The sequence below is a fragment of the Aotus nancymaae genome, unplaced genomic scaffold (assembly GCF_030222135.1).
Source record: "Aotus nancymaae isolate 86718 unplaced genomic scaffold, 86718_ANA_hifiasm-v0.15.2.pri h1tg000010l, whole genome shotgun sequence".
Classification (NCBI taxonomy): Eukaryota; Metazoa; Chordata; class Mammalia; order Primates; family Aotidae; genus Aotus; species Aotus nancymaae.
This window is the reverse complement of record NW_026988421.1, coordinates 14,374,794-14,389,075: the sequence shown is the minus strand read 5'-3', so window position 1 is coordinate 14,389,075 and position 14,282 is coordinate 14,374,794. Positions and strand designations below refer to the sequence as shown.

The following is a 14,282-nucleotide window of genomic DNA, read 5'->3' as shown; positions in this document are numbered from 1 at the left end:
TCTGCCTATTACAGGACACTTTTTTTAAAAATTGTACTTAGTTTCTGGGGTACATGTGCAGATCATACAGGGTTGTTGCATAGGTACTTACATGGCAAGGTGGTTTGCGGCCTTCATCCCCCTGTCACCTATCAGTATCTGGCATCTTTTCCCACAGCACCCTCTCCTGGCCTGGCCTCTGCTCTGCAGGTTCTGGGTACCTTTTCTGTCTGGACTTTTTCTTTTTTTTTTTTCAAGACAGAGTTTCGCTCTTGTTACCCAGGCTGGAGTGCAATGGCGTGATCTTGGCTCACCGCAACCTCCGCCTCCTGGATTCAGGCAATTCTCCTGCCTCAGCCTCCTCAGTAACTGGGATTACAGGCACGCGCCACCATGCCCAGCTAATTTTTTGTATTTTTAGTAGAGACAGGGTTTCACCATGTTGACCAGGATGGTCTCGATGTCTTGACCTCGTGATCCATCCACCTAGGCCTCCCAAAGTGCTGGGATTACAGGCGTGAGCCACCGCGCCCGGCACTGTCTGGAGTTTTTCAAAGCAAAATCTTCCCCATGAACTTCCAGGCTTCTCCATTCCCAGCTGGTCATCTTTGTTGGCACCACCAGAAGCCATGAAGGCTTAGGGGCTGAGGACTGAAGGGCTTCCACTGTTCTGGTTGCAGAAATAACATGAGGAGATGCCACTGAGCTCCACTGCTGGAGGTCTCATGGCCCAGAGAATCCTGACTGATCCATTTTACTCCAAATATTGTGGGGCCCCTTTCCAAAATATGTAGGGTTTTGTTTTGTGCTGTGATTTTATTTCTCTTCTTCTACAAGGTAGGTTATTAACATTTAGAATATCTGCTATATAATCCCAGAAGTGAAAAAAAGTCAAAACTCATTAATCCAACATTAGTATGTGCTGTGTGCCATTCTGAATTCTCTTTGACACAGTCAATTCCATAATTTATCGTAGCCCCATCTCTGTTGATAACTGTGTTGTGCAAAATCGCTCCCACTCCCACCCAGTGGCACCCTAGATCTAATATTCTAGGTATAAGAGTTTCCACATTTGTAATAGAAAATGTGCCCTGGTTGTGAGATAGTGAAGAGTGAATATCACTCATTACCTACAAGGACAATTCCCAGTGAAGACCTTCAATGATGCTCAGTGAAGCTGGTTCTCGTTGGCCTCTGAGTTTCAAAAGCTACTGAGTCCTCTGCTCACACATGATGGGACTGGTACACCTGCAATTAATCACATTTTAAAAACTCCTGTTGTTTAGAATTCCCACCTCATTTTTCCATGGAAAAAAATATTATTTTTTATGTCATTGTGCACTTACAAGTTGCTATTACCTGGAAGTTAAAAGAAATGTGGTAGCTGTGCCAAACTAAAATCTGCACAGAAAGGGTTCTGTTCTGTCAGAAAACCCTCTCCCAATTCCCCTGCAGGTCTTCAGGAATCCACATCTCCCCAGAGATCTTTGTGCCCACAGGTGGCTCCTCCAGAGTGGAGAAGACCCTTTGTTAAGAAGGGAAGCAGAGGGGAGATGAGAGGGTCCTGCATGCAGAGCTGGAATCGACGTCCACTCTGCCTCTTGCAAGCCGCGTGACCCTGGGTGAACATTCTCCTTCCTTTGGGAGCCTCCGTTTTCTTAGATTTGGAGCAGGGTGGTCACACTGACCTTTCAGAGTTCTGAGAATTAGAGACAGAACATGAAAAGTCTGGAGAACATTCTCTTAAGAATAGCTATGACTCATGTGTGAGCAATAGGCTTCCCATTCCTTTCTCTCTATATCTGATGCAAGGAACATGCTCTGGTGATGGTGGTGAGGGAGGACTGAGGATAGACATAGACACCCCCGTGTCAGAAACATGCTTCTTTATTACTGTGTAGTGACTCTGTCTTCCCTGGGACAAGCCCCCCGCCTGCCCACACTTGCAGATAGACACAGTGGCATGTGGGGGCAACAGTTTGTCCCCATGATTTATTTTTACTCCCCTACTGTCAGCAGGACTCAGTGGAAGGGAGGCTTTATGGCACTGATGCTGCCATTTAGAAACCTGAAGAAGGGGAAGATGCGTGCAGCTTGTGTGGGTGTCGGTGTTTTGTCTCTCATGTTAAAAGATTTCAAAACATTTCCTCCTCTGCCTTGCAGTTCAACATGGCTGAATGGGAGCCTCGTCCTCTGTCAGAATGGCCCTACTTGCCCTACCTCATGGCTGGCCCTTTCAGACTATTAATGGGCTGCCAGCCACCTCCTCCACCTCTGGGTCCTCTGGGACCTCAACCACCCTCTGCAACTGAAAGTTTTCTGGAACCTCTGATACCTCCTCCACTGGAACATCCTCTGGAACCTGAAACGCCTTCTCCAGCTGAAGACTTACTGAGACCTCAGACACCTCATCCATGCAAGTTTCCTAAGGGACCTCAGCAACATACTCCAGTGGAGTGTCCCCTGGAACCTCAATCACCTCCTGCACTCGAGTGTCCCCTGGGACCTCAACCACCTCCTGTACTAGGTGTCCCTTTGGATTTCAACCACCTCCTGCACTCGAGTGTCCTCTGGAACCTCAACAACCTTCTTCACCTGAGAATTCTCTGGGACCTCAGGCATTACCTTTACCTGAGTGTCTTCTGGAACCCCAAGCCCCTCATCCAACTGAAGCTTCGCTGGGACCCCTGGTACCTTCTCTAATCGAGTGTTTTCTGGGACCTCAACCACCAACTCCAGCTGATTGTTTGGTGGGAATTCTGACTTATCTACTCACGTATCCTCCAGAACTTCTACCTTCCCCTCCAGGTAAAGATTTTCTGGAACCTGACTCATTTTCCTACTCAAGTTTCCGCTGGGACCTCAATCATCTTCTCCAGAGTGCACTCGTGCACTCGAGTATTCTCTGGAACCTCAGCCACCTCCTGTACTAGAGTGTCCACTGGGACCTCAACTACCACCTCCATTCGAGTGTCCTCTGGAGGCTCAACCACCTCCTGAAGCTGTCTCTTTTCTGGGACCTCATCCACCTCCTGCAATGTCTGTCACATGGTTTATCAAACTCTTGCAGCTGCTTTTCCCCTGGGACCTCATCCACCTCCTGCAGTAATCTGTCCCCTGGGACCTCATCCATCTCCTGTAGGCATCTGTCCTCTGGGACCTCATCCACCTCCTGCAGGTGTCTGTCCTGCAACACCTCATCAACCTACTGCAGCTGTTTGTCCCCTGGGACCTCATCTACCTGCTGCAGGTGTCTGTCTTCTGGGACCTCAGCAATTTTCTTCTCCTGTGTGGCCTGTGGGACCTCAGACTACTCCTCCACTTAGCTGCCTGTTCAGCCTCAGCCACCTCCTCTATCTGGGTGGCCTCTGGCCCCTCAACTACCACCTTCACAGAGTCTCTTCTGGTACTTCAATAGTCTCCACTCGTGGCCTCTGGGACTTCAGCCACCTTCTCCAGCCAGGTACCCTCTAGTATATCAGCCACTTCCTCTACTTGGCTGGCCTCTGCCATCTCAACTGAGTCCTTTACCTTAGTGTCCTCTGAGACCTCAGCCACCTCCTATACCCATGTGGCCTCCGGTACCTCAACCACCACCTCCACATGCACTCCTTGGTATGTTTTTCTGAACAGTATGAATTGACTTGTGAAATGAATTTCTTTCCCTTTTTTTTTGAGTTAATTGAAGTGTCACAGATGGTACTGTGGGCTTTGCAGTACATTGGTAACACTGGCTGAGGACACGGTCACTTTTCTTAAGTTTCTGAGGGTACACAGCATTTTTTATTTTGTGGGGGACGGAGTCTCACTCTGTCACCTAGGCTGGAGTACAGTAGTGCAATGCTGACTCACTGCAACCTCTGCCTCCAGTGCTCAGGTGATCCTTCCATCTAAGCCTCTGGAGTGGCTGGGACTATAGGCATGCGTCACCATGCTTGGCTATTTAAAAAAAAAAAATTTAAAGACCATATTTCATTATGTTGCTTAGGCTGGTCTCAAACTCCTGGACTCATGGCATCTGCCCACTTTGCCCCCCCAAATTTAACTTGGTTCTGTCAGGGAACCCTGTCTCCCCGAGTCTTTAGGGGCCAAGGAGACTAGTAATGAGGTTGAGTAGGGTTCAGTGGAGCTGTGGTCTTGGCCTTCAGAATGAGGCCACCTCTGGCGGGGAAATCAAGGCCCATCCTGAGCTGCTCCGGCATCATCTCATCCCCAGCACCCTCTCCTTCCCACCAATAACTCTCAGCTTTGCATGTCCCAAGCTTGGCATGCAAACTCCTCTCCCTTCTCTGTGTTCCTGTTGCCTGAGCCCAGACACCAACTCTCAGTGGGACTCAGAGCCCCAACTTCCTAACAAATGAGCCAGGAATGATGTGGTTATGAGGTAATTTTGAGGACTAAGAGATGAAGCCTATAAAGAAAGCATCTTGCAAAATAGCTGGTAAGTGTTAGACCCTGACTCCTCTCGCTGGTTAAATGAAAATATTCCCACTCAGAAGATCAGCAAAAGATATTCCCCAAAGTTCATTAAAAAAGCATTAGGGTGTAACAGCTCAGGCCCAGGATTTCCAATCTCTGTTACAAAAGATAAGGAAAAGCACCTGTCTCCAAGATTAAATTCAGGTCTTTACGAGATGAAGAAATTAGAGGAATGCATACACAGTTAACTTCTGAGATCTGTATCTGCAATCTGTAGATAAGTATTCTCCACGGCATACAGACACAGATGCAGCCACACACAGAAGAATCCAACAGGGGCATAGATATTTCATAACAGACAAAATGTATATTGGGCAAAAAAAAAAATCACGTGGAAATAAAACAAAATCTTTTTACCTCACAGGACAATTTTGAAACTGTAAGAGTCTCCTGAGCCATGATATCTTGGAATAGTATTCAACATATTTTATGCTCCATGCCTGATGCTGCCTCCTCTCCCTGTCGTTTCCATAATGTCTGCCTTAATAAACAACAGCAGTGGTATCTGTCTGGGCATATGCTTCCTGGAGGACCGGTTCACACCCCATACCAGGTGTAACTCATACACTGTTCAAACCCAGGCAGATACTGCCTTGCTGGCTACAGAAGCAGGGTTAGCCTTTGGGTAGTGTTGACTGGGCAGGGCCCGAGGGGGCCTTCTGGGGTGGAGTAACATCCTATATCAAGCCATGGGTGAAGGTTGTGCTCATTCATTCTAGAAGTAGTCTCTGTGTACATAGTGGCTGCCAGTGGTACCTTGTGAGCAGAGAGACAGGAAGAGGTCCCCATGAGGCGGGCAACTTCTTATGACAGGGAATAGAAGGGGGCCCAGCAGCAGCTGTGGAGCCAGCAAGGAGACCTGCAGAGGCTCAGGGTTTGTCACAGCCCTTTCCCCACTAAACCGGCTGCCCCCAGGAGCACCAACTCCAGGTGGCTCTGAGGGAAGCTGAGCTGGGAGCAGACATTTCTCAATCAGTCCTCTACCCCCCACCATCTTTCTGTAATTTTTTAATCACAGCACCTGCACACTTATGGCCCACAACTGTGCTGCCCCCAGGCCAAGGTAGAGTGCACTAGCTGGTGCCAAAAGCCATCTGCCCTGGCTCCACGCTTCAATGCCAGCAATGGCTGCAAGCATAGCCACCAATTTTCACCTCACTCAGCTACAACCTGGCCAAAAATATCCAGCCCTGCAGAGACTCATTGGTGCATTGAGTCCCTGGTTGTTGTTTTCCAGAGGATCCTGGAGAGGATGGTTACAAGTGCTTTATCCACAATGGAGTTCCTAAGCTTCATGAACACAGAACTGGCTGCTGTGGCAAAGAAGTAGAAGGACCCCAGTGTCATTGACTGTAAGACAAAGAGGCTGGAGGTCAACAGTGACAGGCAGCTAGATTTCCAAGAGTTTCTTAATTCAAAATTGGCAGCCTGGCTGTGGCTTGCCATGACTCCCTCCTCAGGCTGTCCTTCCCTAGAAGTGGACCTGAGGGTCCCTTGGGCTTGGCCTCCACACCCACCCCCTCTCCTTCCAGCTTCCTGTCATCACCTCCTCCTCACAGCCACACATCCCCTGCGCCCAGCACACCCACCTCCACAGGCAGGCCCCACCTGCGTGTAGTAATAAAACAATGTCACTTTTTTTAAAACATAAAAAAAGGCTTTTCATTGTGAAAAAATTAAAGTGTGTAAGCCTAGATAGAGCAGCGTTCTGATCCCCCACATAGTCATCACCCTGCTGTACAATCATCAATTCATGGCTAATTTGCTTCCTATATCCCCACATACTCCCTTCACTCCTCTATTTCTTCAGAGCAACTCCTAGGTATAATGTGATTTAATTTCTTCTGATTTCAGCTAAGCAGAAAGGACTCCTGGAAAAACATACCATTATCACACCCAAAAAGTATCAAAAATGGCCTAATAAACATCATCAACTCTCTGACCAGTGGTCAGTGAGGTCTCTCTAGTAAAAACATTTTTTTCCCTGGGCGCTTCTGATGCACAGCCAGGCTCTGGACTCATGGCCGCGGAGTAATGGGGGTGCAGGCACAGCTACATAATTGGGCCCAGATGTTTTAAAATCCTTTTTGTCCCATTATCTAAATGAATGTGGAGAAGGCCGAAATAAATGAGGTAACGACGACAAGCTGATTTCTAGAACCATTGGAACTAATGGGCTGGAATCCTAGGGCAAGGTGGCCCCTGTACCATGGTCCCAACAGGAAATACATTGTGCATTCAATTGGGAGGAAGCTACTGGAGGGATGGGATTATAAGCTGGTGAATAAGGTCAAGTGGGCACACAATTGTGACTGCCCCAGGGCTACCAACAGGGAAGCCAGTGTAGCTCTGACATCTGGAGGGCTGGCAGGGGCGAGCCATCATTAGCACCTGGAATGATTGGGCTGTTGGCAGGAGCCAGGATATTGGCACAGGAACAGTCATGGCCAACTTGTGGCGGGGCAGGGAGGCACCCACGGAGGGGCCCAGGGAATAGATGCCCTGACCTCTCTCTTCCTCCACCCTCTGATCTCCTGACAGGGCATCCCACTGATTGAACTGAACCAGAAGTCAGAGGGCAAGGGGGTCCATGGCCAGACGTGGCCCAGGAGTGTCACCCCCGCCCCTGCCCCTGCCTGGCACCAGGCAAGGTAGGTCGGAGAGAGCATGGATCCAAAGGGGAGGTGACTAGAGGTGGCAGCAAAGAAGGCGGAGGAGGCACCAGAGGAGGGTGTCTTCGTTGCTCGGGCTGGCATAACAAAATGCCCCAGACGAGGTGGTTTAGGCAATAGAAGTGCATTTTCTCAAGGTTCCGGAGGCGGAGGCCTCAGGTCAGGAGCCAGCATGGCTGGGTTCAGGGGAGGCTTTTCTTGGGTTGCAGATGACGCCTTCTCCCTGTGTCCTCCCATGGCCCTTCTTCAGACCCTCAGTGGAGGCACCAGTCCTCCATTAGCGTCCTCTTATTTTAATGCACCATGTATTTGTTGTGGGTACAGGGGCCTACCTTCCCCTAGGATTCCCGTCCATTAGTTCCAATGGTTCTAGGAGAGGAAGGGCAGGTCACTGTCCCTTCCTAAGCACCTCCCAAAGGCCCCATCTCTGAAAAGCCTCATCGTGGGGGGCAGGGCTTCACCATATGAACTTGGACGGGACACCTTCAGTCCACAGCAGAGGTAAATGACAGATCTCTCCCTACATTAATTCATGCAGAGGAAGAAGTGATCCTCCCACCTCAGCCTCCTGAATAACTGGGACTACAGACATGCCAACACACCTGGCTAGCTTTTATATTTTTGTAGAGACGGTGTTTCCCCGTGTTTCCCAGGCTGGTCTTGAACTCCTGAGCTCAAGTGATCCACCCACTTCAGCCTCCCACAGTGCTGGGATTGCAGACGGGAACCACCTTCCCGGCCCTATTGAACTCTTCTCCCAAGCATGTTGCATTGTGGTGCTCGCAGCTGCCCAACAGGACTCTCCTGGGTCTTGCTGTCCCTGGCGATGTAGCCTGTTAATTGTTCCCATCTTCTGCTTTCAGGAAGTTAGTCCTCAAACTCACCTCTGTTCCTCATATTGCAAATCCTTCCTCTTTGTTTTCAAAGTTCTGTCTTGCTCCTCGTCATTTAGATCTTCACTTCTATTTGATTTCTCCTTTAATTTTTTTTTTTCCTGAGACAGAGTTTCACTCTTGTTATCTAGGCTGGAGTGCAATGGTGCAATCTCAGCTCACTGCAACCTCCACTTACTGGGTTCAAATGATTCTCCTGCCTCAGCCTCCTGAGTAGCTGGGATTACAGGCACCTGCCACCATGTCTGGCTAATTTTTGTATTTTTAGTAGAAACAAGGTTTCGCCATATTGGCCAGGCTGGTTTCGAACTCCTGACCTCCAGTGATCCACCCACCTCAACCTCCCAAAGTGCTGGGATTACAGGTGTGAATCACCATGCCTGTCCTCTCCCTTGATTTTTAATGGACCTTCTCTGGTGGTTTCTCCATAGTTTTGCATGTGATGCCACCCTTTTAAAGCATCTAAACATTGTAAACTTTGCTTAGGTAAATGCCTCCAACCCTTAAGTCTCTAAATAGGGAAATTAATATTTAGCCATCCATATAACAATTATTATAGACATTTTAATTCAGGATATTAAGTTTACAATAGATGAGTGTGTTTAATTTCATATGCTGTAAAATTCAACCTTTTGTTAAGATTTTTAAAATGGCAGGGCATGGTGGCTCATGCCTGTAATCTCAGCACTTTGGGATGTTGAGGTGTGAGGATCATTTGAGTCCAGGGACTCAAGACCAGCCTTGGTAACAGAGAAGACCCCTATCTCTACAAAAAAATAAAACCATTAGCTGGGTGTGGTGATGCATGGCTGTAGTGCCAGCTACCTGACAGGCTGAGACAGGAGGATTGCTTGAACCTGGGAGGTTGAGGCTGCGGTGAGCTGTGATTGTTACACTGCACTCCAGCCTGGGTGACAGAGCAGGACAGAAGGAAAGACAGAAAGAGGAAGGAAGGAGGAACAGGGGGAAACAATGCTCAGAAATATGCATAATTCTCAAAAGCCCTCACACCTCTCACTGTCATGGTCAATAGTTAAGAATGAATAGCATTTATTACCACAAGTTTACTAAATCATTGCACTTTAATGGTCTGCAGGAATCACATAAAAAGAAACATGGTCAGCTGAATTTTTGGAGGAAAAGATATGATTGAAACCAGTTACTAAGATGTCTATTAAGAACTCTAGCCCTAGACTCAGGGTTAGATTCAGGCCACCTGGGAGAGATCCTGGCTAAGAGAGAGCTCACCTGTGAAGCTCTCTGTCGCCCCATGGGTTGGCTTTGCCATCTCTAAATGAAGTGTTTCCTGGAATTCCAGGATGTGTAGGTTATAGTCTTGCCATAAAACTGGGAAGTTTGCAGTCATTATTTCTTCCAACAATCCTTTTGCTCCTTTCCCCATTCTCTCTTCCCCTGGGTCTCCCATGACATGTATATTGTTGTGATTTATGGTCTCTCAGATTTCTCTGAGGCTTTTTTCATTTTTCTTCATTATTTTTTCTCTCTGTTCTTCAGACTGCATAATCACTCACTCCATCTTCATGTTTGGTGATTCTTTCTTTTGCCGGTTCAAATGTACTGTTGAACCCTTCTTGTGAATGTTTCATTTTAGGTACTGTATTCTCAACTCCAGGATACCCACTTGTTTCTTTGTAAATCATTTCTCTTTATTGGTATTCTCTATTTGGTGCGATATTGTTGTCACATCATCCTTTGCTTTAATCCTGGCTTCCTTTAGTCCTTTGAAACTGTTTATAATGGTTACTTTGAAGTCTTTGCCTATGAAAACCAACATCTTGAATCTCTGGCAGGTAGTTGATATGATTAGGCTTTCTGTCTCCACCCAAATCTCTTCTTGAAATGCAATCCTCATAATCCCCAAGTGTCAAGGGAGAGACCAGGTGGAGGTGATTGAATCATGGGGGCTGTTTCCCCCTTGCTGTGCTTGGTTCTCGTGATTGTGAATGAGTTCTCACAATAGCTGATGGTTTATAAGGAGCTTTTCCCTCTTTGTCCGGCACATTTCCTTCCTGCCACCTTGTGAAGAAGGTGTCTTGCTTCCGCTTCACCTTCCTCCATGGCTGAAAGTTTCCTGAGGCCTCCCCAGCCCTGCTGAACCGTAAGCCAGTTCAACCTCTTTCCTCTATAAATTACCCAGTCTCAGGCAGCTCTTTATAGCAGTGTGAAAATGGACTAAATGGTCTGAGTTTGCTGTTGAAAACTGGACATTCTAGATACTCTATTGCAGGAGCTCTAGATACTGGTTTCCTCTCCTGCGTAGTTCTGAGCATCTACTTACCTTGCCTAAACATCCCTTATTTATTTCAAGTAAATATTAAAGGTGTCTCTTCCCACGTCATTAACTACTCTGCTTAATTCAACCCCTTACTTCATATGTAGAGTTGATGTTGCTGAATGCCTGCTGGATAAGTCAATAAAAGAAACCACTTTGCAATGATAAAATAACTCATCTAATTGAAGATTCAACTACAAACATAAAAACTGAGTAAACACACATTTGGGCAAGACTACAGACATCACTGAACTTCTGGTATCGCTCTAGCATCAGCCCCAGCTAATTATTGGAAAAGGTCTTCTTTATATGTGATAGATGAGGGTACATCCCAGGCATCCAAACTTTACACAAGTTCCTCAGATTTGGAGCTATTTATTTATGTGCCTCTTGTTTTTGCAAATGCCTTATTGGATACCCTATGTAAAGCTATGTGTGAGCAAGACAAACCCTACCTTTTCAGAGAAATCAGTCATAATGGACTCAAAAAGTCATTATAGCTAGCAAAATCCTAATAGCTTCAAAAAGAAACTTCCCAACCCCTACTCAGAGAGGCCTGATTCCCCCTTCAGTACTTGAAGGCAGTGGTCAGCAGAATAACGGCCCCCTCTGCCCAGATATCTGCATCCTAATCTGCAGAATCTGTGAATATGTCATGCTACATGGAAAAAAGGGAATCAAGATTGTAGGTAGCTTTTTTTAAAGCACTGCATTTCTCTGCAGAGAATAGCACAGTAACACATGAAATTATAATTACTTTGAAGACCCCATGAAATTTCCTAAGCATTCATGATAATGATGAAAAATGAATAATAAAAATCAAGAAAGAAATAGGGTTATGTGCAAATTTTCTCATTTAATAAGACACAGGAATGTAAATTAATTTTTTAAATATCAGTTAATCCTTTCATTAAGAGGGATATCAATTTTTATGATAGTGAAGTCATTTACAAGTTGGTTTAATTGTTTAAAATGAATGGTTTACTAAAATTATTTACCTATTTCTGAACTTGATACTTTTTTTTGAAAATACTGTTTTTAGAGCCCTAACTCAAATTTTCTTCCTCCTTTAAGAGATGAGCTCTATGTCAGTTTGAAAGGATGCTGATAATGTTCAGAATACATGATGTAAACTGGCAGTAGAGATGATGGCAGAGAGTTGATAGATTCATTAATTCAATGAGTGCTTAGAGAGTATTGAGGATGTGCCAAGCCCTAATCTAGATATCAGAGAGCTAAAAATTGAAATATAGACATGATCCCTATACTCATGAAGTTTTCTTACTCTTTTATGTTTCTTAAAGTGTGGCCCATCTGTCTTCTGACAGATGATGAATCAGTTGACTAGTACTACATAATAAATCACCTCAGAAACTCAGTGACTTGGAAAATAATTATTTATCATTGTTCCATAAGTCAACCAGATTGTTTGGCTGATCTGGCCCAGGGTTGGCTGATCTCACTTGGTCTCACTCATGTGTTTGTGGTCAGCTGGCAGGTTGGCAGGGAGCTTGATGGTTTAGGACAGCTTTGTGTGCATTGGCTGTCCTCCACATGATCTCTTATCCTTCAGCATGCTAGTCTGTGCTATTGAACTTGGACTCCCAGGGTCTAAGAAATGAATATAAATAAGAATGACCTCTTGAGGCCCAGGCTCAGAAGCAAAGTGTCATTTTCACCACATTCTACTGGGTAAAGAAGTCACTGGGCAAGTTCAAACTCAAGGATAAATAGATTCTACTTATTGATGAGGGTAGCGAAAAAGCCATATTGCAAAAGACATGGATAGAGAGAGGGGTAGGCAATTAGAGCATTTTTGTAATCAGTCTAGGTGACTTGTCAATTTTAGTAGAGAATGCGATGAAACCATTTTGTTGACCTACATTTGACAGATCTGAGTTGTGAAATTTCTTATGATTTCCACAGAAATCTCTTTCCCTTCTTAATCATTGTGGCCATACCTGGTGCAGAAGCCCTTGACAATTTGCCTCAGCACCATTTCCTTACCTGAGAACATTTCTCGTGGTCCAATGTATTTTCACAACTCTTGTGTACTGGTTCCTTCACATTTGTCAAATTTCTATTTTATATTCTACCTATCCTGAGTTATAGTCTCATTTTGGGGCAGTTTTAAAAAAGAATCAATGGCTTCAAGTGGTTCATGAAAGTGAAAAACAGTGATGAAAATCATAACGAAAATACCATAAATAAGTCATAAACCTAAATAGTGAACAATAAGTTCATAACCTACATAGTGGACAAGACTCAAAGGAGAATCCCCCATGTGAATCTCTATGTCTTGAGACAAGCGGAAGATGCGATGGTGCTAATAGGGTACACAGCAATGATGAGCTAAAGTTGGCTGATGCTAGATCCGCATTCATTTGTCCTGCAGTATGCTGCCCCCTATTCCCAGTCTACCTTGCTTGTCATGAATATTTGTCCTAAGTGGAGTTGATGTTGCTGCTGTTTTCATAATATTTTGAATAATACCAGAGACTGTTCAGATAGATAAATTTAGTCACCTTTTTTTTTCCAGAACAAGCAACAAATAATGCTTTGCAAAAAGAAATGGATTTTTTTTTTTCTAGTTTACCCACTGATTACAAGGGATAATTTAAAGGATACAAATGAAACAGCTAAATGAAGAGACACACAGGGCAAGGTTTGGAAGGGTCCCAAGCTCAATAAAATTGATTAATTTTGTGGCTAATGGTGAAAATCAACGCAAGAGTACACAGGCATTATTCAAATTTAAATTTCTTGTGTGGAAACTGTTGCAAATCATGCTATCACACAGAAACTATAAAACCAACCAAGGCCGGGCACAGTGGCTCACACCTGTAATCCTAGCATTTTGGGAGGCCAAAGCAGGAGTATCACCTGAGGTCAGGAGTTCGAGACCAGCCTGACTAACATGGAAAAATGCTGCCTCTACTAAAATTATAAAATTAGCCAAGTGTGGTGGTGTATGCCTGTAATCCCAGCTACTCGGGAAGGCTAAGGCAGGAGAACCACTTGAACCTGGGAGGCAGAGGTTGCAGAGAGCCGAGGTCATGCCATTGCACTCCAGCTTGGGCAACAAGAGCGAAACTCTGTCTCAAAAAAAAAAAAAAAAAAAATGATAATGATACAGTATTGGAAGAGAAAATGAAGAATGAGTTATCAGCCAAATTCCTTTATCAGATAACCACCTTAGATGTTACTAGTATTATTGGCATATTGTTTAAAATTACTATCCTGAGTGTGCTGGAGAGATGTCTCACACTACAGTTGGATGGTCCCACTCGTGCAGACTTGGAATTGGTTCCTGGCACACATGGCACAAGGAAGAGTGGTTTACACTCTTTTTTTTTTTCTTTTTCTTTTTGGTCTACTTGATCATTGAATTTTCACAGTTAAGCATTGTTTTGTGAGCCATAACACAGACTGAAAACAAGGCACTGGGATCCACAGGGATACAACCCCAACTGTGTTTGCATCAGGGAAGAGTGTGGCTGTTAAGATATAAAAGGTGACAGAGAATTCTAAATCTTAGAGACTAGCTGATGATCAACTAATTGATCCATTTTCCTGATTGAATGTTGAAAGACATAGTGAAAATGGTAAATTCAATAGTATTCTCTTAATCAGCCTCTGCCTCCCCAAATCACTGTTTTCACTCATGTTCTTCATTCTTATGGTCAACTCCTTTCTTATCTTTCTCACCTCTGTCTTTTGATCATCTCACCTCCTTGAAACATTTTCTTCTCTCTGTCTCAAAGTCAGCACTTTCTCTTGGTTCTCCACTGTCCTCATTGGATGCCCCTTTTCAAATCCCTCATTTCCCTGTGCTTGTAACGTTGTAGAGCCTCAGGGCTTAGCATTTAGTACTTAGAAACATCTTTCTAAGAGATTTCATCTAGACTGATGGCTTTATGTAAAACCCAAGTTGATATTTCTTAAGCAGACCTCTCTTCTGAACTA

General features: G+C 45.0%; 1 protein-coding gene across 1 annotated transcript in view; it reads left to right on the top strand.

The window, feature by feature from the left end:
• The first annotated feature begins 6,561 nt into the window (after positions 1-6,561).
• LOC105714143 (pancreatic triacylglycerol lipase) overlaps positions 6,562-14,282 on the top strand; it is a 38,780-nt gene continuing 31,059 nt past the window's right edge. The window contains exons 1-2 of the mRNA XM_064373624.1: positions 6,562-6,591; positions 7,000-7,109. Coding sequence (XP_064229694.1) covers positions 6,562-6,591; positions 7,000-7,109 — 140 coding nt within the window. The remainder of the gene's footprint in view (positions 6,592-6,999; positions 7,110-14,282) is intronic.